Source organism: Phocoena sinus, chromosome 4 (genome assembly GCF_008692025.1).
Source record: "Phocoena sinus isolate mPhoSin1 chromosome 4, mPhoSin1.pri, whole genome shotgun sequence".
Lineage (NCBI taxonomy): Eukaryota > Metazoa > Chordata > Mammalia > Artiodactyla > Phocoenidae > Phocoena > Phocoena sinus.
The window spans coordinates 61,725,465-61,748,927 of NC_045766.1; the positions used below are offsets into that span (position 1 = coordinate 61,725,465).

Consider the following 23,463-nt stretch of genomic DNA (forward strand, 5'->3'; position numbering starts at 1 on the left):
CTGCTTCCATCGCTAAACTAGCTCCAAGAGAGCACGAACCTCTGTCTTATCCATTGCTGTATCGCCAGAAGTTGCTAGAGTCTTTGGCTCAAAGAATGATAAAACACAGCTGAATGAATGAATGAATAAATAAACAAGCGAGAAGGCCCTCGTTGCAGGATGCGTCGCGGAGGACGCCCACCTGGTATTGCCTAAGCCGAGTTTCGTTAGTGTCAGGACGTGCCTGGAAACACAGCCACATGGCGGCGGCCCCGGGCACGTACAGACCACACGGGGGCGCCCCCGGCTCGTTGTACGTGGATGGCACCTCGCCGGACTCAGGTTCGGTTACTAATCGCCAATGGGGGACAGGAGGCGGGCTTCTCCCTCTGACGGACAGTATCGCTCCGCCCAATCTGATTCATCTTTTCCTTGGCCCCGCCCACCCCAGTCCGCAGAGAACGAGGGTGGGCGTGATGGAGCCGCCGCCAACTGAACTCCGGCAGAGTGCTCTCGAGGCCGAACCAGCGCGTCTGGCGGTCTGTGAGTGGGTGGAGGATGGCTAAGGGTGGGGCCTCAGAGATGACAGGCAGGCGGCCGGCCCCACCCCTCTCGCCCAGAGCGGCCGCGCCAGCGCTGGGGACAGCAGAAGTGAGTACGTGAGCGGCGCAGCAAGAGCCCAGCTCGGACCCCGGACGGCGCGCGCACCCGGAGTCCCCGATCCGAGTCGGACCCGCAGCAGACCTCTGGATTATTGTGCACACCGAACTGCTACCACTTGCGCACTCCCTCCCCGGCCCGCCCCCCCGAGTCCACTGGTTCCGAGTTCTCCAAGCGCCCCGGATCCTCCAGGACCGGTCCGTCCAGATTCCCCTGGGACCGACCTGCCCGCATCCCTCAGCATCGCCCGGCTCAGGGCGCCGCCTCGGTCCCGGAGCCACCTGCCTGGATTGCACCCTCTCCTTGCTTGGATCTCGTAGGACCACCGTGCGCGAGCCTTCTTCGGAGCCCGCCGAGCGGACCCTCCCGCGGGTGCCCGCAGCCCCGCCGGCGCGGCCCGGCGCGGCTCGGCTCGGCTCGGCTCCCGGAGCCCGCCCCGGCCATGGCCCGAGCCCGCCCGCCGCCGCCGCCGCCGCCGCCGCCGGGGCTCCTGCCGCTGCTCTCTCCGCTGCTGCTGCTGCCCCTGCTGCTGCCCTCCGGCTGCCGGGCGCTGGAAGGTGAGCGGCGTCGGGGGGCGCGTCCAAGGGTTAAGGTGTCCGGGGTCGCCCGAGCGTGGGCCGGGGAGGGTCTGCGGTGTTGGTCCGATGAGGGCTGGGCGCACTTCGGAGGAAGCTCGGTCACCCGCGCCCTTTCCAGGGTCCGGAGGATGGGGTGGGGAGGACGCTCTCGGCGCCGCCTCGGAGGCTCTAGCTACCTCTGTGGCAGGCAGTCCGCCGGTTGCGGGATCGCGGGCAGCTCGACTCGGGAGAGCGTCCCCGAAAGTCATGGCCCGGCCGTGAGCTTCTGAGGGAGTACCCCGCACTCAGGGCGGAGGAGCGGGGCCCCGGGCACCTGGAGGCAAGGAAGTGTGGGCGACCCACCAGGCAAGGCGGGGGCTCTGAGGCCGATGCGGGGCTGTGGAGGGTGGAGGCGAAGCGGGACTCCCCAGGTTGAGGGGCGGCGTTGGTTCGGAACCCCTTGGAGTGATCAGTGAGAGTGTGAGTGCGTTCACCCCGCTTTGTCAGGGAATGGCTGCGGGGATGGAGAGGCGGGGGCCTGTTATTGTTTACGGTTTACGAGCACCAACTATGCACGAGGTGCTGTGTTCACCCGGCGTTACACGCGGCTCTGCGGCACCCCCTCTGCCTTCTAGCAGGACACCCCGTGTGCTGGGGTCTCCACCGAACCCCTGAGGTTCCGGGGCTTGTCCCAGGTAGTGCCGGAGCCGGTGCCTTACGCATTAGCCGGTGGGAAAAGGCCAGGCTTCTCTCGATGGGTTCTGTGAAACCTGCCGAGACTGCTCCAACTTCCAAACGACTGTGGTTGGATGGACAGCCCAAGTGTTTTTGGCCCCGGTGGGAGAGTTCACACACATCCACTTGACACAAGCCTGAGGGGACAGAGGCACTGACACTGGTTAAACAATAGACATACAAACAGATGCAGACACAAACGCACAGTTCCCCAAATTTTTGGAGCCATTAAATGAGGGGAAAAAAACCTTCCTTAAGGCGGACGGAAGGACACCACAGAAATTTGGGGGAAATTGGGATTATAGGCAGTACTTATATTTGGTATCTTTAACAAATCCGGTCACTTTCTTAGTTTGAGAACAAACATATGAATTCCACGTGACTTGGTTTGTTCATATGTTCGTAATTGGTAAACTTGAAGGTTGGAAAGAAAAAAGAACAGAGTTCGGAGAGAAAGGCATTCTCTGGTTCTTTCTCATTTTCTCCAGGGGGGATAAAACATTCTTCTGAACGTCTTTTATCTCTGAGCCCAATGGTGCTGACAGACTGATTCACACGGGTGGACACATGCAAATCCAGACAGACACACCGAGGTCGCGCCCACGCTTGTGCACACTCTCCCACATGTGTGTGATAGGATCACAGGCGTGAGAAACCGGTGTGGGGCTTTGTTGTTGATTGCCTCAAGGGTGTGAGCCAGGGAGCCTGCTGGAGTTCCCAGGTCTGTGTCTTAGCCCAGGAGAGGCGACACAGGAACACGCACTTACAGGACTGTGTGTGCCAGGCCCCAAAGCCCTTGTTGTGGGGCGTGGTGGGTGCTGATTCTGAGAGTGGAGTGGGGGCGTGGTTTGGGTCAGGTGAGCAAGGGGTACCTGAAAAGGCTCACCCCTTCCTTCCTCCCTCCCTTCTTCCTCTTTCCCTTCCTTTCATCCTCTTTTTCACCCCTCATAATCTGCTGGTCCCTCTAGACCCCAGCTGGCAGGCCCTAGCTGGGAGCTGGCATCCAAGCCTCCAGGCCCAGGACCCGAGGGGCTGACCAGGAGGCAGAGGCCTGATGAGCTGTAGCAGCCCAGGAAAGAGAGGACAGGGGGGCCACTGCCCCTACTCTGTCCCCTTCTCCCTCAGGCTGTGAAGTGGGATCTGGGGCTATTCCCTGGCTGGGTGGGTGGTGGCTGGGAGGCCAGGCCAGTGTGGGGTGCCCCTAGGAAGGTAGCAGTGCCTCCCAAGTGTGGCTTTCACGAGTTCCTTCACTTTTGCCATATATGAGAACTTAGGGTCTTCCGCTGGCGTGAGAATGAAAGGAAAAAGAGAGATGACGCCTCAGGGTGCTGACCCCAGCCCAGTGGTCTACCTAACCACACTCCTGCTCTCCCTCACTGTGAGATGGGATAGTAGTTGAACTCATCTCCTAGGGCTGTAATGAAGATTGAATCCTTAATGTGTGTCAAGTGCTTAGCACAGCCATTGTTATTCAAGGATTAACTGCTACTATTATTACCCTAGGGTCTGCTCCTTGGGGAGCACCAGAAAGTGAAACTGGTGTGCACCCTGCCCTGCTGGAGGGAGCTTAGAGGACGCAATAATGGGAGGAGGAAAAGTTCGTCTGGGGAGGAAGTTGTCCCCCCACCTCCATCTTTTTCCAGCTTTGGGAGGGAAAGGATGGGATGGGAAGAGAGCTGGGTCAGGAGACAGCTGTCCTTGACTCCTGCCTGTACCCCATCCCTCTGGAGCTCCAATGGCGGGATGGGTGGACCTAGGGGTCGTGGCCAGAGGACAGGGCTGGGTGGGACGCCCAGCACTGAAGCTCTCTTCAGCCCCCCAAGCTTTATGGGTGGAGGATCTCACTCCGTTGCTCCATCCAGCCTTCCCTTTGGTTTTGCCAGGATTTGGTTTGCCCTTGGCCTTAGGGGAGCCTTTAGGCTCTTGGCCTCTGAGGTCATTATATTTAGGCCCAGGGTCCTTGAGCTGTGGGTGCTGTCCCTCATGGTCTCATTGATTAGATGCTGTCTAGTACCTGGTTGTTCTTCCTCTCTATACACTTGGGGTTCATTAAGATTCTGCATCCAAATATCTCATCAGTTTTCCATGAGGATGGAGCCAGGGTCCTTGCTTATCCTCCTTGGTTGAAGAAACACCTCTCTCCTTGCCCTCTGATTGATTTCCACCTGCACACAGACACACATACACACACACACACACACACACCGCACCAAACACACACACAAATTGCCCTTGATTTTACCCTCACTCACAGGGAAACAGGGCCACCTTGTTGCTCACTCTGCTTTCAAGTAATATTCCCCAGTCCCCCAAGCCAAGACCATTCTCCCCTTCAGGACCATGAGCAAGGGAGTGGGGTCCAGTAGGTGAGCGGACCAGGAACGAGGCGTGGGATAGGAAGGATGTCTGGACCATAGGGTCCTTATACCTCAGATGGGGTGAAGAGGTCCCTGCTGGGAGGAGACTCTTTTGAGAAAAAAGAAACAGTTACCAGATGTAAGGGGGGGGGCTGGACAGCCTTCTCCCAGGCAAGCCCTGTAGCTGAGTTGCTGCTGTAGTGGAAGCAGGCCCTGGCGGGGGAGAGGCAGTGTGTGACCCATCTCTTTCTCAGAGGCAGCAGCAGTGACCACCGAGTAGGTGGCAGCTAAGAGGGGACAGCAGGCTGGGGTTTCTGTGGCTTCCTCACTTGTTCGAGTGGCCTCTGGCTCTCCAGCCCCCCCGCCCCGCCCCTGTTTGTCTTCAGCTGGCACCTCAGAGCTGCGACAAGGGACAGCAGCAGGGATTGGGGGGAACCAGTTTGTCCGTCACTGTCTTCCCTTTAACCAGAACTGCTGCCACCGCGGCCACTGTGGCCTCAGCAGCAGCAAGCTAACCCAAAGCTGCTGTGGGCAAGGCCTCCGCCACCCGCCTTACACTAATTAAACAGCATGAAGAGGCTGAATCACCAGGCCTGCATAGTTTGAAAATTGTAGCCCTGCCTGTTGTGCTGAGTCAAACTGGTTTGTCGGGATTGGGCAGCTGGGAGTGGGGGGAGGGAGACTGGATACATCTGGGCACCTGATGGGGTGGGAGAGGCCCCCTGCCCCAAGGGCTGGCCCTGGCATCGGGTCTCCTGTTGCCTCTCCGCCCCCAGACTCCTGGTCAGACCCGCTGTGGCTGGGATCCCAGGGAAGGGCTCAAAAGCTAGCTGTTCATCCGTCCTTCTGGCTGCTGGCAGGGCCACAACTGGGGTGGGGGCTATGGGGGGCTATGGATGAGCACTGAGGCATTTGGGCTCCTGTCCTGTGCTTCTTCCTCCCTTCTCCTCCCTCTCAGGTTTATTTAATTATAAATCTCCGTGATCTGAGGGGAAGAATGAAAACCAAAATGTGTTCTGTTCTGGGATGCTCCCCTCTCCTCCATCCCAGACTGGAGGCCCTCGGGGCCATGGCAGGGGGAGGGAGGTGGCCCTCCAGGTCCCATGGCAGGGTCTGCCTAAGACCCCTTTCTCCCTGGGCTGACCACACGGAGTGTGCAGGTTGGTACACGCGTGTACACACACCGACACGCAGGGGAGGAGAAGGATGGGAGAAGACAGGACAGATCCCTTGGATTGGTTGGCTGAGGTAGGGACCCCAGGTGGAAGAGGAGGACCAACTCTGAGGTGACCGGGAGTTTCCTCCCTCTCTTTGCAGGCAGGGTTCCAGGGTGTGCCTTCTCGCCTGCACCCTGCCCCTCTGTCCTCCTGCCCCTGCACGCGCTGCTGGCCCAGCCCAGGACCATGACCTTTCCCACCACCTCAACGTCCTCGGTCTGGAGTTTGGGCCGGTGGGTTTCTTGCTCCGGTCTCTAGATTTGTTTGATTCTCTGGTCTCACTGGCATGCCTGTTCCCAGGGTGGGGTGCTCTGTGTGACTTGGGACTTGGGGTCGCTGTGGGGTCTGGCAGCTCCATAAAGTTGTGTGTCCCTGGCCCTTCACTAGGGCAGGTGGCAGGCTCCCAGCACCAGGGCGGCCCAGTGAGGCCCTCAGACACAGGCTGGGTGCCCACGATGTTCTCCTCCTGCTGGGCCCCCAACTTACGTGTTGCCCGAAGCTCCTGAGGCTAAATGCCTTCATCGTGCCACCCCCTCCCCAAGGGCTCAGTGCTGGGGATGGTGGCATTGTACTGGCCGGGAAGTGGCCTGCTGCTTGGGCAAGGGCTGCACCTGGGGAGGCTGCACCCAGCCACACCCAGAATCATCTTCATGCCCCTGCCCCACCCCTAGCCTCGTGACCTGTGACAGCTCCTGCCTGGGTCAGGGCCACAGGAAGCTGGTCTGGGGCTTGTTCCTTCCCTGAGCCTCTGGCCGAGGCTGCCCCAGTACCTTTGCTTTCTCAGCAGACAATGCCCTCTCCCAACTCTTCCTCCACCCCACTTGAAAACTCACCTCATAGAAAGATCGTGCTTGTAGCGTGTGTGTGGGTGTGTGGGTGTGGGTGTGTGTGTGAGATGTGCATGGAGGATGCACACAACCTCTAGATATTGGTACTTATACTGTGTCTGCACGCTCCTGCAGAATGTTTTGGTGCAAACGGGCATCTGTGCATGTGTAGCTGATGCTAGTTGTGTGTGACTGTGTAAGAGCACGTCACCGTGTCTGCACAGAGAAACTGGTGTTTGTGTTTGTACTTGACTACACTCAAGACTGTGACTTGTGGTCGGCAACAGTGTGCAGTTGGGTGTGTAGGGAGAACGCACTGTTGAATGCACGTGCCCTCACGTATGCATGTGTCTCAGGAGATCCGCACATCTGAGGGCTGTGAGAGTGAGTCCTTGCCTAAGGCAAGCCCGGTCTGCGTGTAGGAAAGACTCATTGTATACGAATGTCTCAGGAAGACTGATCTGCTTGTACCATATGTATCCGTGTGTCCGTCAAAGACAGACTGTAGCTGTGTGTGAAGCCGTGTGTGTGTTTGCGGGTGGCTGTGGCTTTGTGTGTTTTTGTCCACCATACGTGTGACTTGTCGCTGTTTGGCCCCAGTGGCGGGAACGAGCCCAGCCACTGAGAACTGGGTGATGTGTGTGCGTCTGTGTGTGCACAGGCCGGGGCCACACGGCTGCTGCCACGTGGCTGTTCCCCGCGGCCCTGTGAAACCTGAAAGGGGTGCTGCTTTCCTTCTGAGCATTGAAGCCCCAGTCCCAGAACATCCCAGAAAGGCCTGGTGGCCACCTCCCTGCTTGCTTCGTGGGTTGGCGGGGCTGTATCGGGGAGCAGCCACTTGGTGGGACAGAGGGGGGTGCGGGTGCAGTTGGCAGCTGGGGAGTGTGGAGGTTGCTCCCTCATTCCTCTTTTGTCCTTGTCCCCTGTACCTGTATCCTTTACCCCCGCGTGTGTACCTACACACACACCCACACCCACACATGCCACACACATAGAAAAGGTGGGCTCTGTTGGGCTGGGTCTCTCCCTGCCCCACCCCCCAGACAGATGGATTCTGGGGACCCCCCCCATGTTCTTCCTGAGGCTGGGACCCAGGCACCTCCGGGTCTCCCTCTTGCTGAAGCGAGCAGGCCCCTCCCCTCCCCCAGAGAGCAAGCCCCCTCCCCACCAGGGTGACCGAGCCCTTCCTCAGGCACACATGACTCGAAATCTAAGTCCTCTCCTCATTAATGGGAAAAATGTGCCGAGATTGAGCGATGGCCAAGGCTGAGCGATGGCCGAGGGCCGATCCCCGCCCCCTCCCTCTCTCGCCCCCCAGAAATTAAACAGAAACGAAGATCCTACCCCACCAAACCCCCCCGCCCCTCCCCCCACTCCTCTCCGAGCCGGCGCAGGGCTTGTTTTAAACTGCGGAGGAATCTGGCTGGAGGGGGGAGGGGCTGAATATTTGGGTTTAAACAGTTCCAGATGGGTTTGGCACTGGCTGAGCAGAAGGAAGTGAGGGAGATGGAGGAGGGAGGCAGCGCGAGGGAGCGGTGGGAGCCCTGGCCTGCTCGGCGGCGGGCGGCGGGCGGCGGGCAGACAAGCAGGCGGACTGGCTGGGGGGAGGGGGTGCGCTTGGCTCCACGGCTCCCAGGGACAGCGGTACTCCGAGCCGCTGGCTAGCGAAGAGGCTACTTGGCAGCCTCCCTCTCTGTCTCTGTGTCTGTCTCCTGGGGCCTCCTTGTCTCTCCATCTCGCTGTCTTCTGTAGTCCACCGCCGGCCATCCCGGCTGTCTGGTCCTAGCCAGACGGCTCCGCACATCTCTCCAGTTCGGTGCCGCCCACCATCCGCCTGCTCCGACCGCCTGTCTTCCTCCCTGCCTTTTTCTGGGGCCCCTGCTTCTGCCCATCCCGTCTTCCCTTCCGTACCCCTCTACCCCCCTGCTAAATGTCTGTGTCTGTCTGTCTGCCAGAGGGGCCTGTCAGGCCACCGACGATGAAGCTGGGATAGCGCATCCTGCAGCCGGGCCCTCCAGGGACCAGCTGCTGCCGCAGGAAGACGAGGGAACCTCACTCCCCAAAGTGAATGGCTGCTGCTCGCTGCTTCCTTTGCCTCACATGAGGGCCTGGGGCCACAGCTGCCTCATCCACCATCCTAGGCTCAGACCCAGACTGCAGGAAACTGGCGAAGGCCGAAAGCCTGGAGCCTGTGGGGTTTGGGTCTTTCCCTTCCTGGATACCTCCAGCCTGCCCCATTATTGAGGTAGAGGCCTTCAGAAGTTCTGGGGCGGCCCTGCCCCATTCCAGGTTGGAGTTGAGGGGAGGACTGCTGGCTGTCTTCCAGGCTATGGGAAAGGACGTGGGGCCTCTTTTCTGCTCCTAGGTCTAATGTTGGGGTCACACTGTCAGAGAGGAGAGTTTTCAAGCCAGAACCCAGGATCCAGGTTCCTAGGGGAGCAAGTTTAAGTCAGAAACATTAATAGGCGCCTCCTGTGGCCAAGCAAAAGGAAACTGATAAAAAAATCTGAAGCTCAGAACAGGATCGGTGCTATGACAAAGCACCTGGCCCTGGATGCATAGAGGAAGGCATCCAACCCTGACTTGGTGGTTCAGGGAAGGCTTCCTGGAGATGACATCTTGGTTGGGACTTAAAGTATACACAAGAGCTTTCCAGGTTTTCTCTGTTCCCCCTTTACAGAGGGGCATATAGCAGTCAGAGTGCCGTGGTTAAGGGGTTAGTTGTGGAATCAGATAGACCTGAATTTGAGTCACCTTTCAACTTTTCACCTCAAGTCCTAACAGTTTTACCTTACGCCGTATATGTACTGTATCTGGGCATCAGTTTCCTCATCTGTAAAAGAGGTACGCCAACAGTACTTTTATCCAAGGATTGTAGGAAGAACTGAACTAGCTTTAGAGGAACTAGTCTGGGCCTTGGTGGCCCTCACCCCGTCCTCAAAGAGCATTCCTGTCCTGTCCTCCAGAGATGGTCTGTGGGAGGCTGGGTGAGAGTGGGCTCTGGCCTGTGACTGCTCTTCCCTTCCCCTGGGCGTGTGTGGAGCTGGGCCTTTGTGCTGGGAGTGGAGTCAGGGGAGGCCTGAGCAACAGGGTCTGAAGCACACGGCCCTTTGTTCCAGGATAAAGGCCCTGCCAGCCCCTTTGTGTGGAGATTAGCAGAGCCTGTAGGTGTGTGAACTGGCCCTGGCTTCTGCCTCATTAACCCAGACCTGGGGTCAGCAGCTGACACTCACTCCCAGCTGGCCGGACAAGACATCTTTGGGGCTATGACATCTCTGGGGGTGGCTGCAGGGTCTCCTCTGGGACAGGGGAGCTGAGGGTTTGGGCAACTTGGGGATGGGGTGGGAGTACCTGGTGGGAATCAATGTCTGGCGTCCTGGCCTTTTCTGGGCAACCTCCTCTTTCTCTTCATCCTAAACTTGGCCCCTGACCTTTTTTCTCCTTTTGCTCCCCCAGAGACCCTCATGGATACAAAATGGGTGACGTCTGAGTTGGCATGGACATCTCATCCAGAAAGTGGGGTAAGACTTCCCCACCATTTCTCCTGAGTGTCGGTTGCCAATTAACCCCTGCAGCAGGGCTCAAGAAGGGCTGCCTCTGCCCACTGCTTGTCAGTTCCCCCTCTTGCGGCATCCCTGTCCTCTTCATCTGTCACCTTCCTCCTTTGCCCGATGGTCCATTGCTGTGAGTGTTTTCATCTCTGACTCTTCAGCCTGCTTCTGTCCCCCCTCCCCCATACACACCACCTTTGGCTCATTCTCCCTCTGCCCACCCCCCAGCCTGTCTTCAGCCTATTTCCATCCCTCTCCTGCCTGACATCCCTTTGCATGTCTGTTCTGCCCATCTCCCTCCTTCCTGGGTGCTTGGGAACAAGGAAACCTTGGTTCCAGATCTCTGACTTGCTGTGTGACCTTGAGCAAGACAGTTTGCCTTTCTGGGCCTCCATGTCTTGACTGTTACATTCCTGTAGTCCTGACGTCTCTAAAGTGTTCTAATTAGCCTCCCTAGATGTCCTTCACAACTACACTAAGTTCTGGAACACTGGATTTGGGTGATATTATAGGCCCTTAGTCACCAGGCCTGACTCTGTGACCTTGGGCAAGTCCCTGCCTTTGTGAGTCTTGACTTCCTCTCCTCTGGAGTGGGGACAACAGATGTATTGGATAGGCCAAGAAGTTTGTTTGGGTTTTTCCGTGAGATGTTACGGAAAAAGCTGAACGAACTTTCTGGCCAACCCAATACCTTATTAAGGAGCTGTGAAGGTTAAATGTGATGGTAATAATGATAACCAAAGTTTACTGAATGCTTGCTCTCTCTGTACCAGGCATTGGTGCAAGCCCATTACATATATTAAACTGATTTAATTCCTCACAGCCTCATTTACTTGCAATCAGTCCCACTTTATAGACAATGAAATTGAGGCCATAAAGATAATAAACATTATAGCTAATTCTCACATAGTACTTACCAAGTGCCCCATTCTAAGTGCTGTAGTCATTTAAAGTCATTTATTCCTTATACATCTTCTTCTTCCCATGTTACAGATGGGGAAGTGGGGGCACAGGGAGGTTAAGTGACTTACCTGTAGTCACACCACAAGCAGAGAACTGGGATTTGAGCCCACGTAGTCTGTGTGCTCAACCACTGCACCATGGAAGCATCTCTGTGAAGTAAATATAGCAGATCTGGGCATGTGATAAGCACCTAGCAAATGCCGGTGCTTACTCTCTGTCCTTTTCACTTGCACAGTGGGAAGAGGTGAGCGGCTATGACGAGGCCATGAACCCCATCCGCACGTACCAGGTGTGTAACGTGCGCGAGTCAAGCCAGAACAACTGGCTTCGCACAGGGTTCATCTGGCGGCAGGACGTGCAGCGGGTCTACGTGGAGCTCAAGTTCACTGTGCGTGACTGCAACAGCATCCCCAACATCCCTGGCTCCTGCAAGGAGACCTTCAACCTCTTCTACTATGAGGCTGACAGCGACGTGGCCTCGGCCTCCTCCCCCTTCTGGATGGAGAACCCCTACGTGAAGGTGGACACCATCGCGCCCGATGAGAGCTTCTCGCGGCTCGATGCCGGCCGTGTCAACACCAAGGTGCGCAGCTTCGGGCCGCTCTCCAAGGCCGGCTTCTACTTGGCCTTCCAGGACCAGGGCGCCTGCATGTCGCTCATCTCCGTGCGGGCCTTCTACAAGAAGTGCGCATCCACCACCGCAGGCTTCGCGCTCTTCCCTGAGACCCTCACTGGGGCTGAGCCCACCTCACTGGTCATTGCCCCTGGCACCTGCATCGCCAATGCCGTGGAGGTGTCGGTACCCCTCAAGCTCTACTGCAACGGTGACGGGGAGTGGATGGTGCCTGTGGGTGCCTGCACCTGTGCCACAGGCCACGAGCCAGCCGCCAAGGAGTCCCAGTGCCGCCGTGAGTGGGGACTGGCCTGGGGAGGGTCTGGGCCACAGCCGCCCGCTGCCCCCTACCCACCGCTTCCTACCTGCCAGACAGGGGGGTCTGGCCTTAGGTCTGGGGCAGAGGGAGGAAAGGGAGGAGGGGTATCAGGTGCAGAAAACATGGTGCAAGGAAGGAGATGAGAGAAAATGAGGAGAGACACCAGAATACCAGGAGAAAAAAATGAAACTAAAGAGAGAGGAAGGAAGACATGGAGAATCCTTGACAAGGAGGCAGCTGAAGAACGTGCTCAGAGTCTCGGGAGGCCAGCAGAGATGCCCGTTTGTCCAGTGCCACGTTTACGTTTCACCCTGCAAGTATTAGGTGGGACCCAGAGCTGCAGGCACCTCGTGATTGGCCGTTTAACCTGAGGGGGTCTCATCTGCATCTTGAGAAGCAGTATTTATAGCACAGAGGTTAGGGGCCCAGTCTCTGAAGTCCTGAGTCCTGACTCTGCCACTTACCATCTGTGAGACCTTGGGCAAGTTATTTAACTCTTTGAGCCCCGGTTTCCTCATGTGCAAAATGGGGACATTAATGGTGATTCCTTCGTGGAGTTGTAGTGGGGCTTAACTGAATCAGTGCATGGCAGCCCTTGGAACAGTGCCTGGGACGTGGGGAAGCACAGCACCATGTAAATGTTAGCTGTGACTCTCGGGAGCCCTGGGATACACGGGGGACAAGGGTTGTTTGGTCCTGGTTTCATATACGAGGAGGTTAGGAGGCCTGTCTTGGGTGGCTTGCCGAGACTCATAAGATCTCACGGTGTGCTAGATTTTCCAGCTATAACACCCGTTCACGAGAGGTTCTCTCATCTGAGGCTTACCCCAACTTTGTAAGGTAGATTCCAGCTACGTCTCCTGTTTAGCCAATAAGAAGGCCCAGAGAGGTTCTGCACTCTAGGCCTCATAGCTGGGAATGTGGGAGCTGGGACTGCAGCCTCATCCAGTGCTGTACCATGCAGGCCAAGGTGCTGAGGGCCTTGTCTTCTGTCCCCTCTGCCCTGTTCTCCCACCTGGCACTTGCAACCTGAAGCTACTAGGGGTGGGAGCTGGCTGTTAGCACAACCCTCAGTGTAAGGGGGCTGGAGGCCCAACCTGGCTGTGAGGCCCAGTGTCGGGTGCTGTTGTGGGAAGGTGAACAGTGCCTTGCCCTGCCCCTCTCCACTTCTCTATGGGAACCTGCCCCCAGACTTCCTCCTCCTAAGTGGAGAAAGGGGTGGGGGTGATGAGCCTGACAACCTGAAGAGCGGCTAACACTTTGCAGGTCCCTAGCAGGAAATGCACTATGGTTCCCATAGCAACCAGGCTGGCCTGGCCCCTGCCCCCTCTCCCAGTGGCTCAAAAGAGCTGGGATGGAATATCACCTTAGTCGAGGGAGATTAAACCCCAGAGAAGGGCACAGACCCAACACCCCGGACGACCTCCCCAAAGGCAGTTTGTATATGGGCAGGATGACCATATGCTTTAGTGTGTCCAGGGCAGTCCTGGTTTATGCCTGTCATGCTAACGTGATTATTACTAGTGCTCGCTTTCACTCTCAAAATAGTGCAGTTTGAATAATAAATTATATGGCCATCGTAGATATGGGGACTCTCCAGAGCCAGGCCCAAACAGAGGCTCTGAAGGGGTGTTCAGGCACCGAGCTCTGGGCTCCCTTTGGGGATTGGGGTTCCCCTCGTGGATGCTTTGAGGCCTCTGAACTCCAGGTGACCCCGGCCTTCCTGCCTGCTTTCTTTCTCTCCTTTTCTCACCCCTCCTCAGCACCCACCCCTGCCCCAGGGCAGAAAGGAGCTGCTTCCCTGCTCCTGGCTGGGTGGGGAGAGAGGCTGGCTGTGAAACTCAGAGGCCCCACCTCCTGGCTGTTCTGGGGCGTTCTTCAGGATCTTCAGGAATAATTATCCTCGAGCTTCAGGGAGGGGTGGGGCACCCCAGCAGAGTAGAGGCTGCTGCCAGCCCACTAATGGTCTCTTCCCATCCCCCTCCCTCCTCTTCCTCCTCCCTCTCATCCCTGCCTCGACAAGTCCAGGCTGTCCGGGTGATGGAGCTGACGTCTTCGTCCGTGAGGCCCCAGAGTTGGGGGTCGGGGTCGGGGCAGGGGCGGGGAGGAGTCCGCTGACGTGGGGTTTCCACGGGGCAAAAGGGCCTTTTGTAGCTGCAGCTGGACTTAGGCAGTACCAGCACAGCCCCCGCAGTCTGGGAGGTGGGGGACCGAGACCTGTGCTTGGGAAGGGCCGGATTCCCACAGAGGTGTGGCGGTTGGTGTCTGCAGGGATAGAGGTGAGACGTCCGTCCTCTTCTCCCCCCCAGCCTGTCCGCCTGGGAGCTACAAGGCAAAGCAGGGAGAGGGGCCCTGCCTGCCCTGCCCACCCAACAGCCGCACCACCTCGCCAGCCTCCAGCATCTGCACCTGCCACAGTAACTTCTACCGCGCAGACTCCGACTCCGCAGACAGTGCCTGTACCAGTGAGTGAGCGCGTGTCCTCATACTCTCCCACTCCAGGCCTTCCCTCTGCGGGCCAGCCCGGGGCTGCCCAAACAGTCTCTATGAACAGCTCCACTTTCCAGATAGGATAACTGAGGCTCAGGGGGCTTAGATGTTGTGTTCAACATGGCACAGGTAGGAAGTGACCGGCCCTGAGCCAGAATCCAGGTGAGCTGAAAGGCTTAGCCCTTGCACCAACATTTAATAAGCATTTGTTAGCTCCTCGCTGGGTATCAGAAACTGGCTAGGACCCTCTAGTCCATTACTCCTTCCTCTGTCTAGAACTGCTATTCTTTTGGCCCAACTCTAACCGGAGAGGGGACGTCACAGCCCTGGGGCAGCCTGGTGTCCTGCTTTTTCCCTGCTTCAGCCTTTAGTGCCAGGAATTGCCAGGTGCCAGGGATGTGGAGGAAAAGATACAGTCACTGTTCTAGGAGCTTGCAACCTGGTGGGAGAAACAGATAATGACCATATAATGTGCTAAGTGCTGGGCTGGAGGGATGCCCAGGAATTGTTACAGGAATGCAGAGGACGGGAAGAGAATGAATCAAGGAAGGTTTCCAAGAGGAGGTGACCTCTCCAGTAGAGCCTTAAAGGCCACATAAATAGGAGTGTGCCCAGTGAAGAAGTGTAGAAAAGGTATTCCGCTTATTAAAGCAGAGGCAAAGGCAAGGAGGTAGGAAGCAGCTTGGAGTGTGCAGGAACTCTGGACAGACGGTGGTCCTAGGGCCCTAGCTCACTGTCCTCTCCTTCCACCTTTCCCACAGCGGTGCCGTCTCCGCCCCGGGGTGTGATCTCCAATGTGAATGAGACCTCGCTGATCCTCGAGTGGAGTGAGCCCCGGGACCTGGGTGGCCGGGACGACCTCCTATACAATGTCATCTGCAAGAAGTGCCATGGGGGCCTTGGGGCCGGGGGCACCACGACCTGCTCACGCTGTGATGACAACGTGGAGTTTGTGCCTCGGCAGTTGGGCCTCACAGAACGCCGGGTCCACATCAGCCATCTCTTGGCCCACACGCGCTACACCTTTGAGGTGCAGGCCGTCAACGGTGTCTCGGGCAAGAGCCCTTTGCCCCCCCACTACGCGGCTGTGAATATCACCACCAACCAGGCCGGTGAGGAGGGCACACAGGAGGGTAGGGCCTGGGTCATCTTTCCCCACATAGAGCTGAGGTTGCCTGGGGCACAGACCATCGGGGGTCCCATGGGAACTGGGTCCTTGGGAAGGATGCCAGGGCCCGTGATGAGCCCCCCGCTCTTCCCCTAGCCCCGTCTGAAGTGCCAACACTACACCTGCACAGCAGCTCCGGAAGCAGCCTGACCTTGTCCTGGGCGCCCCCAGAGCGGCCCAACGGAGTCATCCTGGACTACGAGATGAAGTACTTTGAGAAGGTCAGAGCCTCCAGGGGCAGGAGGAAGCCTTGGGACAAGAAGATTACCCCAGATAGTGTCAGGGGCCCTTGAGAGCAAAGCCTTGGGTACTGAGTGGGGGGTGGGCAGGGGCCAATGGGCGTCAGGGCCCACTGAGACACAGCCTTCCTCCTGGTATTGCAGAGTGAGGGCATCGCCTCCACAGTGACCAGCCAGAAGAACTCCGTGCAGCTGGATGGGCTGCGGCCTGACGCCCGCTACGTGGTCCAGGTCCGCGCCCGCACCGTAGCTGGCTATGGGCAGTACAGCCACCCGGCTGAGTTTGAGACCACAAGTGAGAGAGGTACACACCCCCCACACACCTGTCCCTGCCCCTGTCCACACTTTCCACCCCACCACTCACCTGTCCCTCCCCGTCTCTAGGCTCTGGTGCCCAGCAGCTCCAGGAGCAGCTCCCCCTCATTGTGGGCTCTGCCACAGCTGGGCTTGTCTTCGTGGTAGCTGTTGTGGTCATTGCTGTCGTCTGCCTCAGGTACTCCCAGGCCCAGGGGCTGACTAGAGTTTCCCTTCAGTGCCCTAGAGCCCTCTCGCCACATAGGTGAACCATCACCCACGTCAGACCTAGAACCACAGCCTTCCTAGGCCCAGGCTATCCTTGTCGGAAAGGCTCTCTCCAGTCCATGCCTATGTCCTCGTCCTGTCCCCTCCCTGTCCCTTGAATCTACTGGCAGATTCCCTCAGGGACCAAGTCCACTGAGCCTCTTGCCCGGAGACCCAGTGGCAGCTGTAGCCACTGACCATAGCACCAGGCACTGGGTGGTCCCCTATGCTCTCTGCCCCTCCTGTGAGCCCAAGGGTCCCCTGAAGGGAAGAAGCTGCGGACTTGTCTCATGCCTACCCTCCACCCCGCCCCTCCAGGAAGCAGCGGCACAGCTCTGATTCAGAGTACACGGAGAAGCTGCAGCAATACGGTGAGTTGCTTCCTCATCCCAACCTCCCAAAGCTCCCTTCGTCCCTGCAGGGCTTGGAGACACCCCTTTCCCTGTCTGGGACTATATTCCTTTAACTCCTGCCCTGGCTGCCCCCTCCTGCTTCCAATTAAGTGCCACTTCCTGAGACCCTACCTCACGCCTGCTAGCCCCAGAGATGAGTGAGATGTGACCCCTGTCCTCAGGGGTAGTCAGTCTTGTAAGAAAGACCTCGTAGGTATACACAGGAAACAATGAGAGAACAATTAAGTGTTAAGCCGGGTGTTCCTGGGACAGAGGGCAGTGAGAGTTCAGAAAAGAGGAAGGCTTCCTGGAGGACGTAGCCTTGGGCTGAGCTGAGCCAGGTGGGATAAGCAGGGTTTAGAGAGGTGGGGGAGAGCATTCCTGGCTAGAGGAGCCGCTGGAAGGTAGTGGGTGGGGTGGGGAGAGTGCCCGACACGGGGGCCAGTGAGAGGCTGGTTTGACAGCTGCTGGGAAGCTAGGCTGGGTAGTTGCGGCCAGTCCTTGGAGGGTCCTGAAAGGCAGGCAGAGGAGTTGGGACTTGACTGCACCACCGGTAATCTGAAAGGCTCTCAAGCTGGGGAGCAATACAATGAAAGTATTGTTGTAGGAAGACAGGTATGTGGGCTAGATTGGTGAGCAAAGTCTAGAGGCAGAGAGCCCAGCTGGGAGGCTATTGCAGTAGTCTGAGTGTTGATGGCCTAGACAAGGTCGGGGGCAGTGGGAATGAGGAGAGGGACGGATCTGAAATAGGTTTTGACACGATGAGAGATGAGGGAGAAAGAAGAAGAATCCTAGGTGTCTAGCCGTCATGGTTACTAGTTCTCACCAAGAGGACAGTGGTGGGGTGGGGAGGGGCAAGTTCTGGCTTCAACAGAGGAATACGGAGCAGGTTTAGCAGAGAGGCTGGGAATGTGTTCCTGTCTGGGGGAAGAGCCTGGGGCAGTATCCCGGGTCGCAGAGTTCCCTCACTGTCCCCAGCTCAAGGATCTCACCCCCTCTCACACCCACCTTTTCTTCCTTAGTTGCTCCTGGAATGAAGGTTTATATCGACCCTTTTACCTACGAAGACCCTAATGAGGCTGTGCGGGAGTTTGCCAAGGAGATCGATGTGTCCTGTGTCAAGATCGAGGAGGTGATTGGAGCTGGTGAGTCCCCTGGGGTACGGTGGGGAGGAGAGGCTGGTGGTGACCCCGAGGGAGGGCAGAGGTGGTTGGGTACAGAAATAGCTTACTATCTGTGCCCTGTGCCCTGCAGGGGAGTTCGGGGAAGTGTGCCGGGGTCGGCTAAAACAGCCTGGCCGCCGGGAAGTGTTTGTGGCCATCAAGACGCTCAAGGTGGGCTACACAGAGAGGCAGCGGCGGGACTTCCTCAGCGAGGCCTCCATCATGGGTCAGTTTGACCATCCCAACATAATCCGGTTGGAGGGCGTGGTCACCAAAAGTCGGCCGGTCATGATCCTTACTGAGTTCATGGAGAACTGTGCCCTGGACTCCTTCCTCCGGGTAAGAGCCAGCCCCTGGCCCCTCCCCCTCTTCCTACCCCCACCCCCCAGAGAGCTAGGTTGGGCAAACCACCCCCTCCCACAAGTCAGGCAGACCCTATTCAAGTCCAAACATTTACCGAGGTGGCATGGTGCAGGGAAAGAGCTGGGCCTTCAGAGCCAGAAAGACCAGAGTTCTCATCCGGACTCTGTCTGCCCCCTACTGCCTGTGTGACCTCAGGCTTTACTTAACCTCTCTGAGTCTCAGCTGCCTTGGTTGTAAAATGAGAGTGGTAAGTTATTTGGGTCCTCACAGGGGTTAATTGGGTTGATATATACAGATGCCGGCCACACAGGAGGGCAGCTTCCTTACTCTCAGTGCACGATGGACATGGTCAGAGGGGTAGATGAGGCGTGGTCTTGGAGGACTTGGAGAGGGTGGGCAGGCGGGCAGGCAGGAGGGTCTTGGGTGGGCCTGGGGCCAGGCAGGAGGCAATGGGCACCCCCTTGAGCCTGCTCGTTGCCTCCAGCTCAACGACGGACAGTTCACGGTCATCCAGCTGGTGGGCATGTTGCGGGGCATTGCTGCCGGCATGAAGTACCTGTCTGAGATGAACTACGTGCACCGAGACCTGGCTGCCCGCAACATCCTTGTCAACAGCAACCTGGTCTGCAAAGTCTCAGACTTTGGTCTCTCCCGCTTCCTGGAGGATGATCCCTCTGATCCTACGTACACCAGCTCCCTGGTACAGGAAGCCGCCGGGAGGGAGACTGGGGGCGGGGCCAACCAGGCAGGGGCTCGGGGCTGGGGATCAGCCCGGAGACATAGGGTGAAGGGCATGTGCCCCCCCCACCAGGGCGGGAAGATCCCCATTCGCTGGACCGCCCCAGAGGCCATAGCCTATCGGAAGTTCACCTCTGCTAGTGACGTCTGGAGCTATGGAATCGTCATGTGGGAGGTCATGAGCTATGGCGAGCGACCCTACTGGGACATGAGCAACCAGGATGTGAGTGGGGCCAGCCAGAGCGCTCGGGTGGGCGGGAACTGGCTGGGGAGCAGAGTGGTGGCTTACTCCAGGGTTTCCTGCTCTTGGCTCAGGTCATCAATGCCGTGGAGCAGGATTACCGGCTGCCCCCACCCATGGACTGCCCCACAGCACTGCACCAGCTCATGCTGGACTGCTGGGTGCGGGACCGGAACCTCAGGCCCAAATTCTCCCAGATCGTCAACACCCTGGACAAGCTCATCCGCAACGCCGCCAGCCTTAAGGTCATCGCCAGTGCCCAGTCTGGGTCAGTTCCTCTGCCTCTGCCCCTGCCCTGCTCCCGAGCCAGCAGCACTCCCCCTGCTTCCCCTGACATCAGGACTCATCAAGTCCCTCTCTTCTCCCCACAGCATGTCACAGCCCCTCCTGGACCGCACGGTCCCAGACTACACGACCTTCACGACAGTTGGTGACTGGCTAGATGCCATCAAGATGGGGCGGTACAAGGAGAGCTTTGTCAGTGCGGGGTTTGCATCCTTTGACCTGGTGGCCCAGATGACCGCAGAGTGAGTGTGCCTCCCATTTGGAGGGGCAGGGCTGGGGGCCCTGAGCTGGGCCCAGAGTGGTGGGCAGTCGGGGAGGGACTGACTGTGCCCTTGGCCCGTCTGCAGAGACCTGCTCCGGATCGGGGTCACCTTGGCGGGCCACCAGAAGAAGATCCTCAGCAGTATCCAGGACATGCGGCTGCAGATGAACCAGACGCTGCCTGTGCAGGTCTGACACCCAGCTCCCACTGGATGGGTGCCCTCCAAGGACTGTGCAGGGACTCTGACCAGCTGGCTGGACTTCGGGACTTTGGGATGTCTGGCCTTCGGCTGTGGCCCAGAAGATGGAAGTCTGGGGAAGGCCCAAGCTAGGACTTCTCCTCCAGGCCTGTGCTCCCTCCCCAGGAAGTTTGCCCCAAACCTCTTCATATTGAAGATGGATTAGGAGAGGGGGTGATGACCCCTCCCAAGCCCCTCGGGGCCCTGGCCTTCCTGTTCTCCAGTGGGGGATCCCCACCACCTCAGACTTGGCTGTTCTTCAGTGCTGGAGGTCCTGGCGCGGTCAGGTGGGGAATAAACCTGGGTTCCATAGGGCCCAGCCCTGGCAGGGGTCTGGACCCCCAGGTAGGCAGAGAGCAGTCCCTCCCTCAGGAACTGGAGGAGGGAACTCCGGGAATGGGGAAATGTGACACCCCCATCCCGAAGCCAGCTGGCCCCTCCAGTTTGCACAGGGACTTGTTCTGGGGGCTGAGGGCCCTGCCCCACCCCCGCCCTTGGTGCTGTCATAAAAGGGCAGGCAGGGGCAGGCTGAGGAGCAACCCCTTGCCCCCCAGAGACTGACTCTCAGAGCCAGAGGTCGGATGTGAGTGTGTGTGTGTGTGTGTGTGTGTGTGTGTGTGTGTGTGTGTGTGTGTGTACGCACTGGCCTGCACAGAGAGTATGGGTGAGAGCTTGGCCCTCTGCCCTGCCGTGGGGCCAGCTGGGCTGTCAGCGAAATAAAGGCAATAAGATGATTCTTTTGCCCCTTCTCATTCGACCTCCCAAGGCAGGATTCCCTGATGCCCTCGAGTTCACAGTCCCTCAGCACCAGCCCTTCAGAATTCCCAGGAGTCTTTGGGAGGCCAGATGCAAGCCTTTCCAAGTTCAACTTCCCTTTTATGCTTCAGCCTTGCTGCATCTAACTTCTTGGAAGTGGGGCAGTAACAGTAGAGAGGAAACTACCCCAGAGCTCCTTCCTTCTAAGGCCCAGGCCTTCCCAGGGGCTGTCGGAGTCTGGAAGGTGTTTTACGGATGGTGTTTCACACCCATTGTCTCTGAGGGGGCTGGGGGTAGAGGGAGTTGGTCAGCTCCCAGGGTCACATGGCCCTGGACAAAGGGGATGAGAACCCACTGGTGTTCGGATGCAGAGGCCAGCTCCTTTCAGCAAGTGTCAGTGGAGAAGTGTGGCTCCTCTTTACTGAACGATTACTATGCTCCTGGCACTGGGCTAAACCGCTCCATTTATACACGGATCTTATTTAATCTCACAACAACCCAGCCAGGGAAGGAAGTATTTTTATCTCTTTTTTACAGAGGAGGAAAGGGAGAGGTTAAGTAACTTGCCCAAAGTCCCTGAGCCAGTAAGTGAGGCCTGAGGCTGGGATTCCCACCCAGAGACTGCCTGCACACTTGAAAGGTTCAGAGGATAAATAACCAGAACCAGGGAGAGGGTTAGGAAAACAGCTTCTGGAAATAAATGTCAAAGGAGAAAGGGGGTGGAGTGGGCGTGGGGCTCAGAGGCCCCATAGATGCAGACACACGCAGGGAGGTGGGGTGGGAGGTGTGTGCAGTCATTTTCCCAGTGTCAGAAGGAGGGAACCTTGGGCAATAAACCTTGGTGGGGCATGGAACAGGTTTCTAAAGAACCTGCCCATCCGGGTCTGGCTGGACCCGGGAGGGAGTGTGGACAAAGCCTCACAGATCTCGCACATCTTTCCAGGCAGGGCAGAGCTCCGTAGAGGAATTCTAAGTGGGGGCAGTAGCTAGGGGGAGGCGATGCTGCAGCTGTGGAGACCCAGGCGGCTATTTCAGGTGCAGGGGACCGGCCCCGGGAGGCAGGCCAGGCCGGCGGGAATGGAGTTGGTCTAAGGCGGAGGTGGAGGGTTTCGGCCCGCCGGCTCAAAACCTGGCGGGGAGAGGGTCAGGGGCGCGGCTGTCGCGCGGTGCCGGCTCCCGGGCCCGCTCTGCCCCTCGCCGCGCGCTCCCGCTCTGGGGCTCTGGGGCTTCTCCCGCCGCGCCGCTCCTTAGTATTCCCCCCACGGAGCCCAGCAGCGCTGCAGAGGGGGAGGGGCGGACCCGAGGGGGTGGGGCAGGAGGCGGGTGGGGGTGGGGGAGGACCCGGGGACCGGGGATCGGGTGGGACGGAGCTCCTCCACCGAGCCCTCCTTTCTTCCCTGGCTGGGGACTCTGCTGAGGGCGGGGGCTCGAAGGGACGATGCGGGGCCCCGAGGCCGCCTTGGGCCCAGGCGCCGCCGCTGTCAACGGCGCGAGGTGTGGCGGGCGGCCAGGGGAGGGGACGCGGTGCTGAGTGGCGTCCTGCACACCCTGCGCCGCGTTCCCGGGCTGAGGGCTCAGATAAAGGGGAGGGGGCGTTCCAAGCTCCTGCTCAAGTGTCCACTTCCTACTCCCGAGGCTGCGGAATGGGGGAGGGTTCGTGGCCCGCGTCTCCTGGAGTGATCCCCTAACTTATTCCTTCACTCTAATCATTTTGGCGGGAGTCTGGGCTGGGGGCTCCGCACGAAGAGGTAAGGCATCGCCGCCTACTGGGTAGGCAGAGGGAGCGGGACAGTTGGGCGCTGAGCGCCGGGGGCGGGGCGTGGGGTGGGGGGGATAGGGTAGGGGGTTGGGAGCCGCACAATGAAGGGACACTTGGTGTGTGCGCTCCAGGCTAAAGATTTCAAGGGGCGTCTGGAACTCAGCAATCGGGGTGCATAAGGTACTCTGTTGGATGTGCCCTGTGCAGCACAGGACATATACCTCCCTTCACGTGTGATCAGATCTGTACTCCCCTGCATGCACGCTATGTCCCCAAGTCACCTCCCTTACCCAGGTTCTCACGTCCTGTTACAAGATCCTCCCTGGCCCCATCTCCCAACTCACACACCATAAGAGCTTCCCACGACTGAAAAGAGGTGGGGGAAGGGATGCCGAGAAGGAAGGACAAAAGCCATCCCCCTTCCTGGAAGGCTCCTCCCCCCCAGTGCATTCCCACCTGGGCCGCCTAACCCTGCTAACCTGTGTCTGTCTCACTGGGGGCTGGGATGAGTCCTCAGACCCAGGAGCAGTTGGGTAAAGAGGGATGGGGATAGGGCATAGGAAGGATGAGGGTACTCCGGAGGGGTCTGGCTTTCCTGCGGCCAGGTGAGGAATGAGAGGTAGTAAGGTCTTAATCTGGTTAGAGTCTTCGTTAATTAATTACACATTCCTGGGGGCAGAAAATTAGATCTCCCAAGTTAGTGCTTAAAAAGGGAAGCCAGTGGGATGGGGGCTGGGGGGAAGTGTTAGCCCTGGGGTACCGGCAGCTTCCCCTCACCTCCCTCATCCCATCTGCCCCAGAGAGGGAGTTGCAGCCCCAAATGACACATTTCGTGCCTCTCTCTGTGCCTGAACACAGAGAGTAGGGATAAGTAGAGAGAGTAAGCTGCTCTAGACTGTGCTCAGCCCCTGACAGTATCCCCCTCCTCCAGGATGGCCCCAGGGAGAGGTCCCTGGACAGCAGCTGTTGGATCTAAGTCTGGGTGGCCAGACCCTGGATTAGAACCCGGAGATCTGGGGTGACTGGGGTA

At 58.3% G+C, this 23,463-nt stretch overlaps 1 protein-coding gene across 2 annotated transcripts; it reads left to right on the forward strand.

The window, feature by feature from the left end:
- Positions 1–623: 623 nt before the first annotated feature.
- On the forward strand, positions 624–20,652 carry EPHB3 (EPH receptor B3). 2 transcript variants are annotated; one of them, XM_032631314.1, is made up of 16 exons: positions 624–1,196; positions 9,789–9,853; positions 11,082–11,754; positions 14,088–14,243; positions 15,030–15,380; positions 15,533–15,657; positions 15,820–15,979; positions 16,060–16,168; positions 16,555–16,607; positions 17,651–17,773; positions 17,883–18,130; positions 18,639–18,854; positions 18,966–19,115; positions 19,208–19,401; positions 19,505–19,660; positions 19,766–20,652. In XM_032631314.1, exons 1-16 carry the CDS (start codon positions 1,082–1,084, stop codon positions 19,872–19,874), a joined length of 3,003 nt encoding a protein of 1,000 aa, XP_032487205.1. In that variant the 5' UTR covers positions 624–1,081; the 3' UTR covers positions 19,875–20,652. The 2 variants fall into 2 exon arrangements, with proteins under 2 accessions (XP_032487205.1, XP_032487204.1); XM_032631313.1 differs by having other exon boundaries at positions 644–1,196; positions 18,639–19,115; positions 19,766–20,651.
- The last annotated feature ends 2,811 nt before the right edge of the window (positions 20,653–23,463 follow it).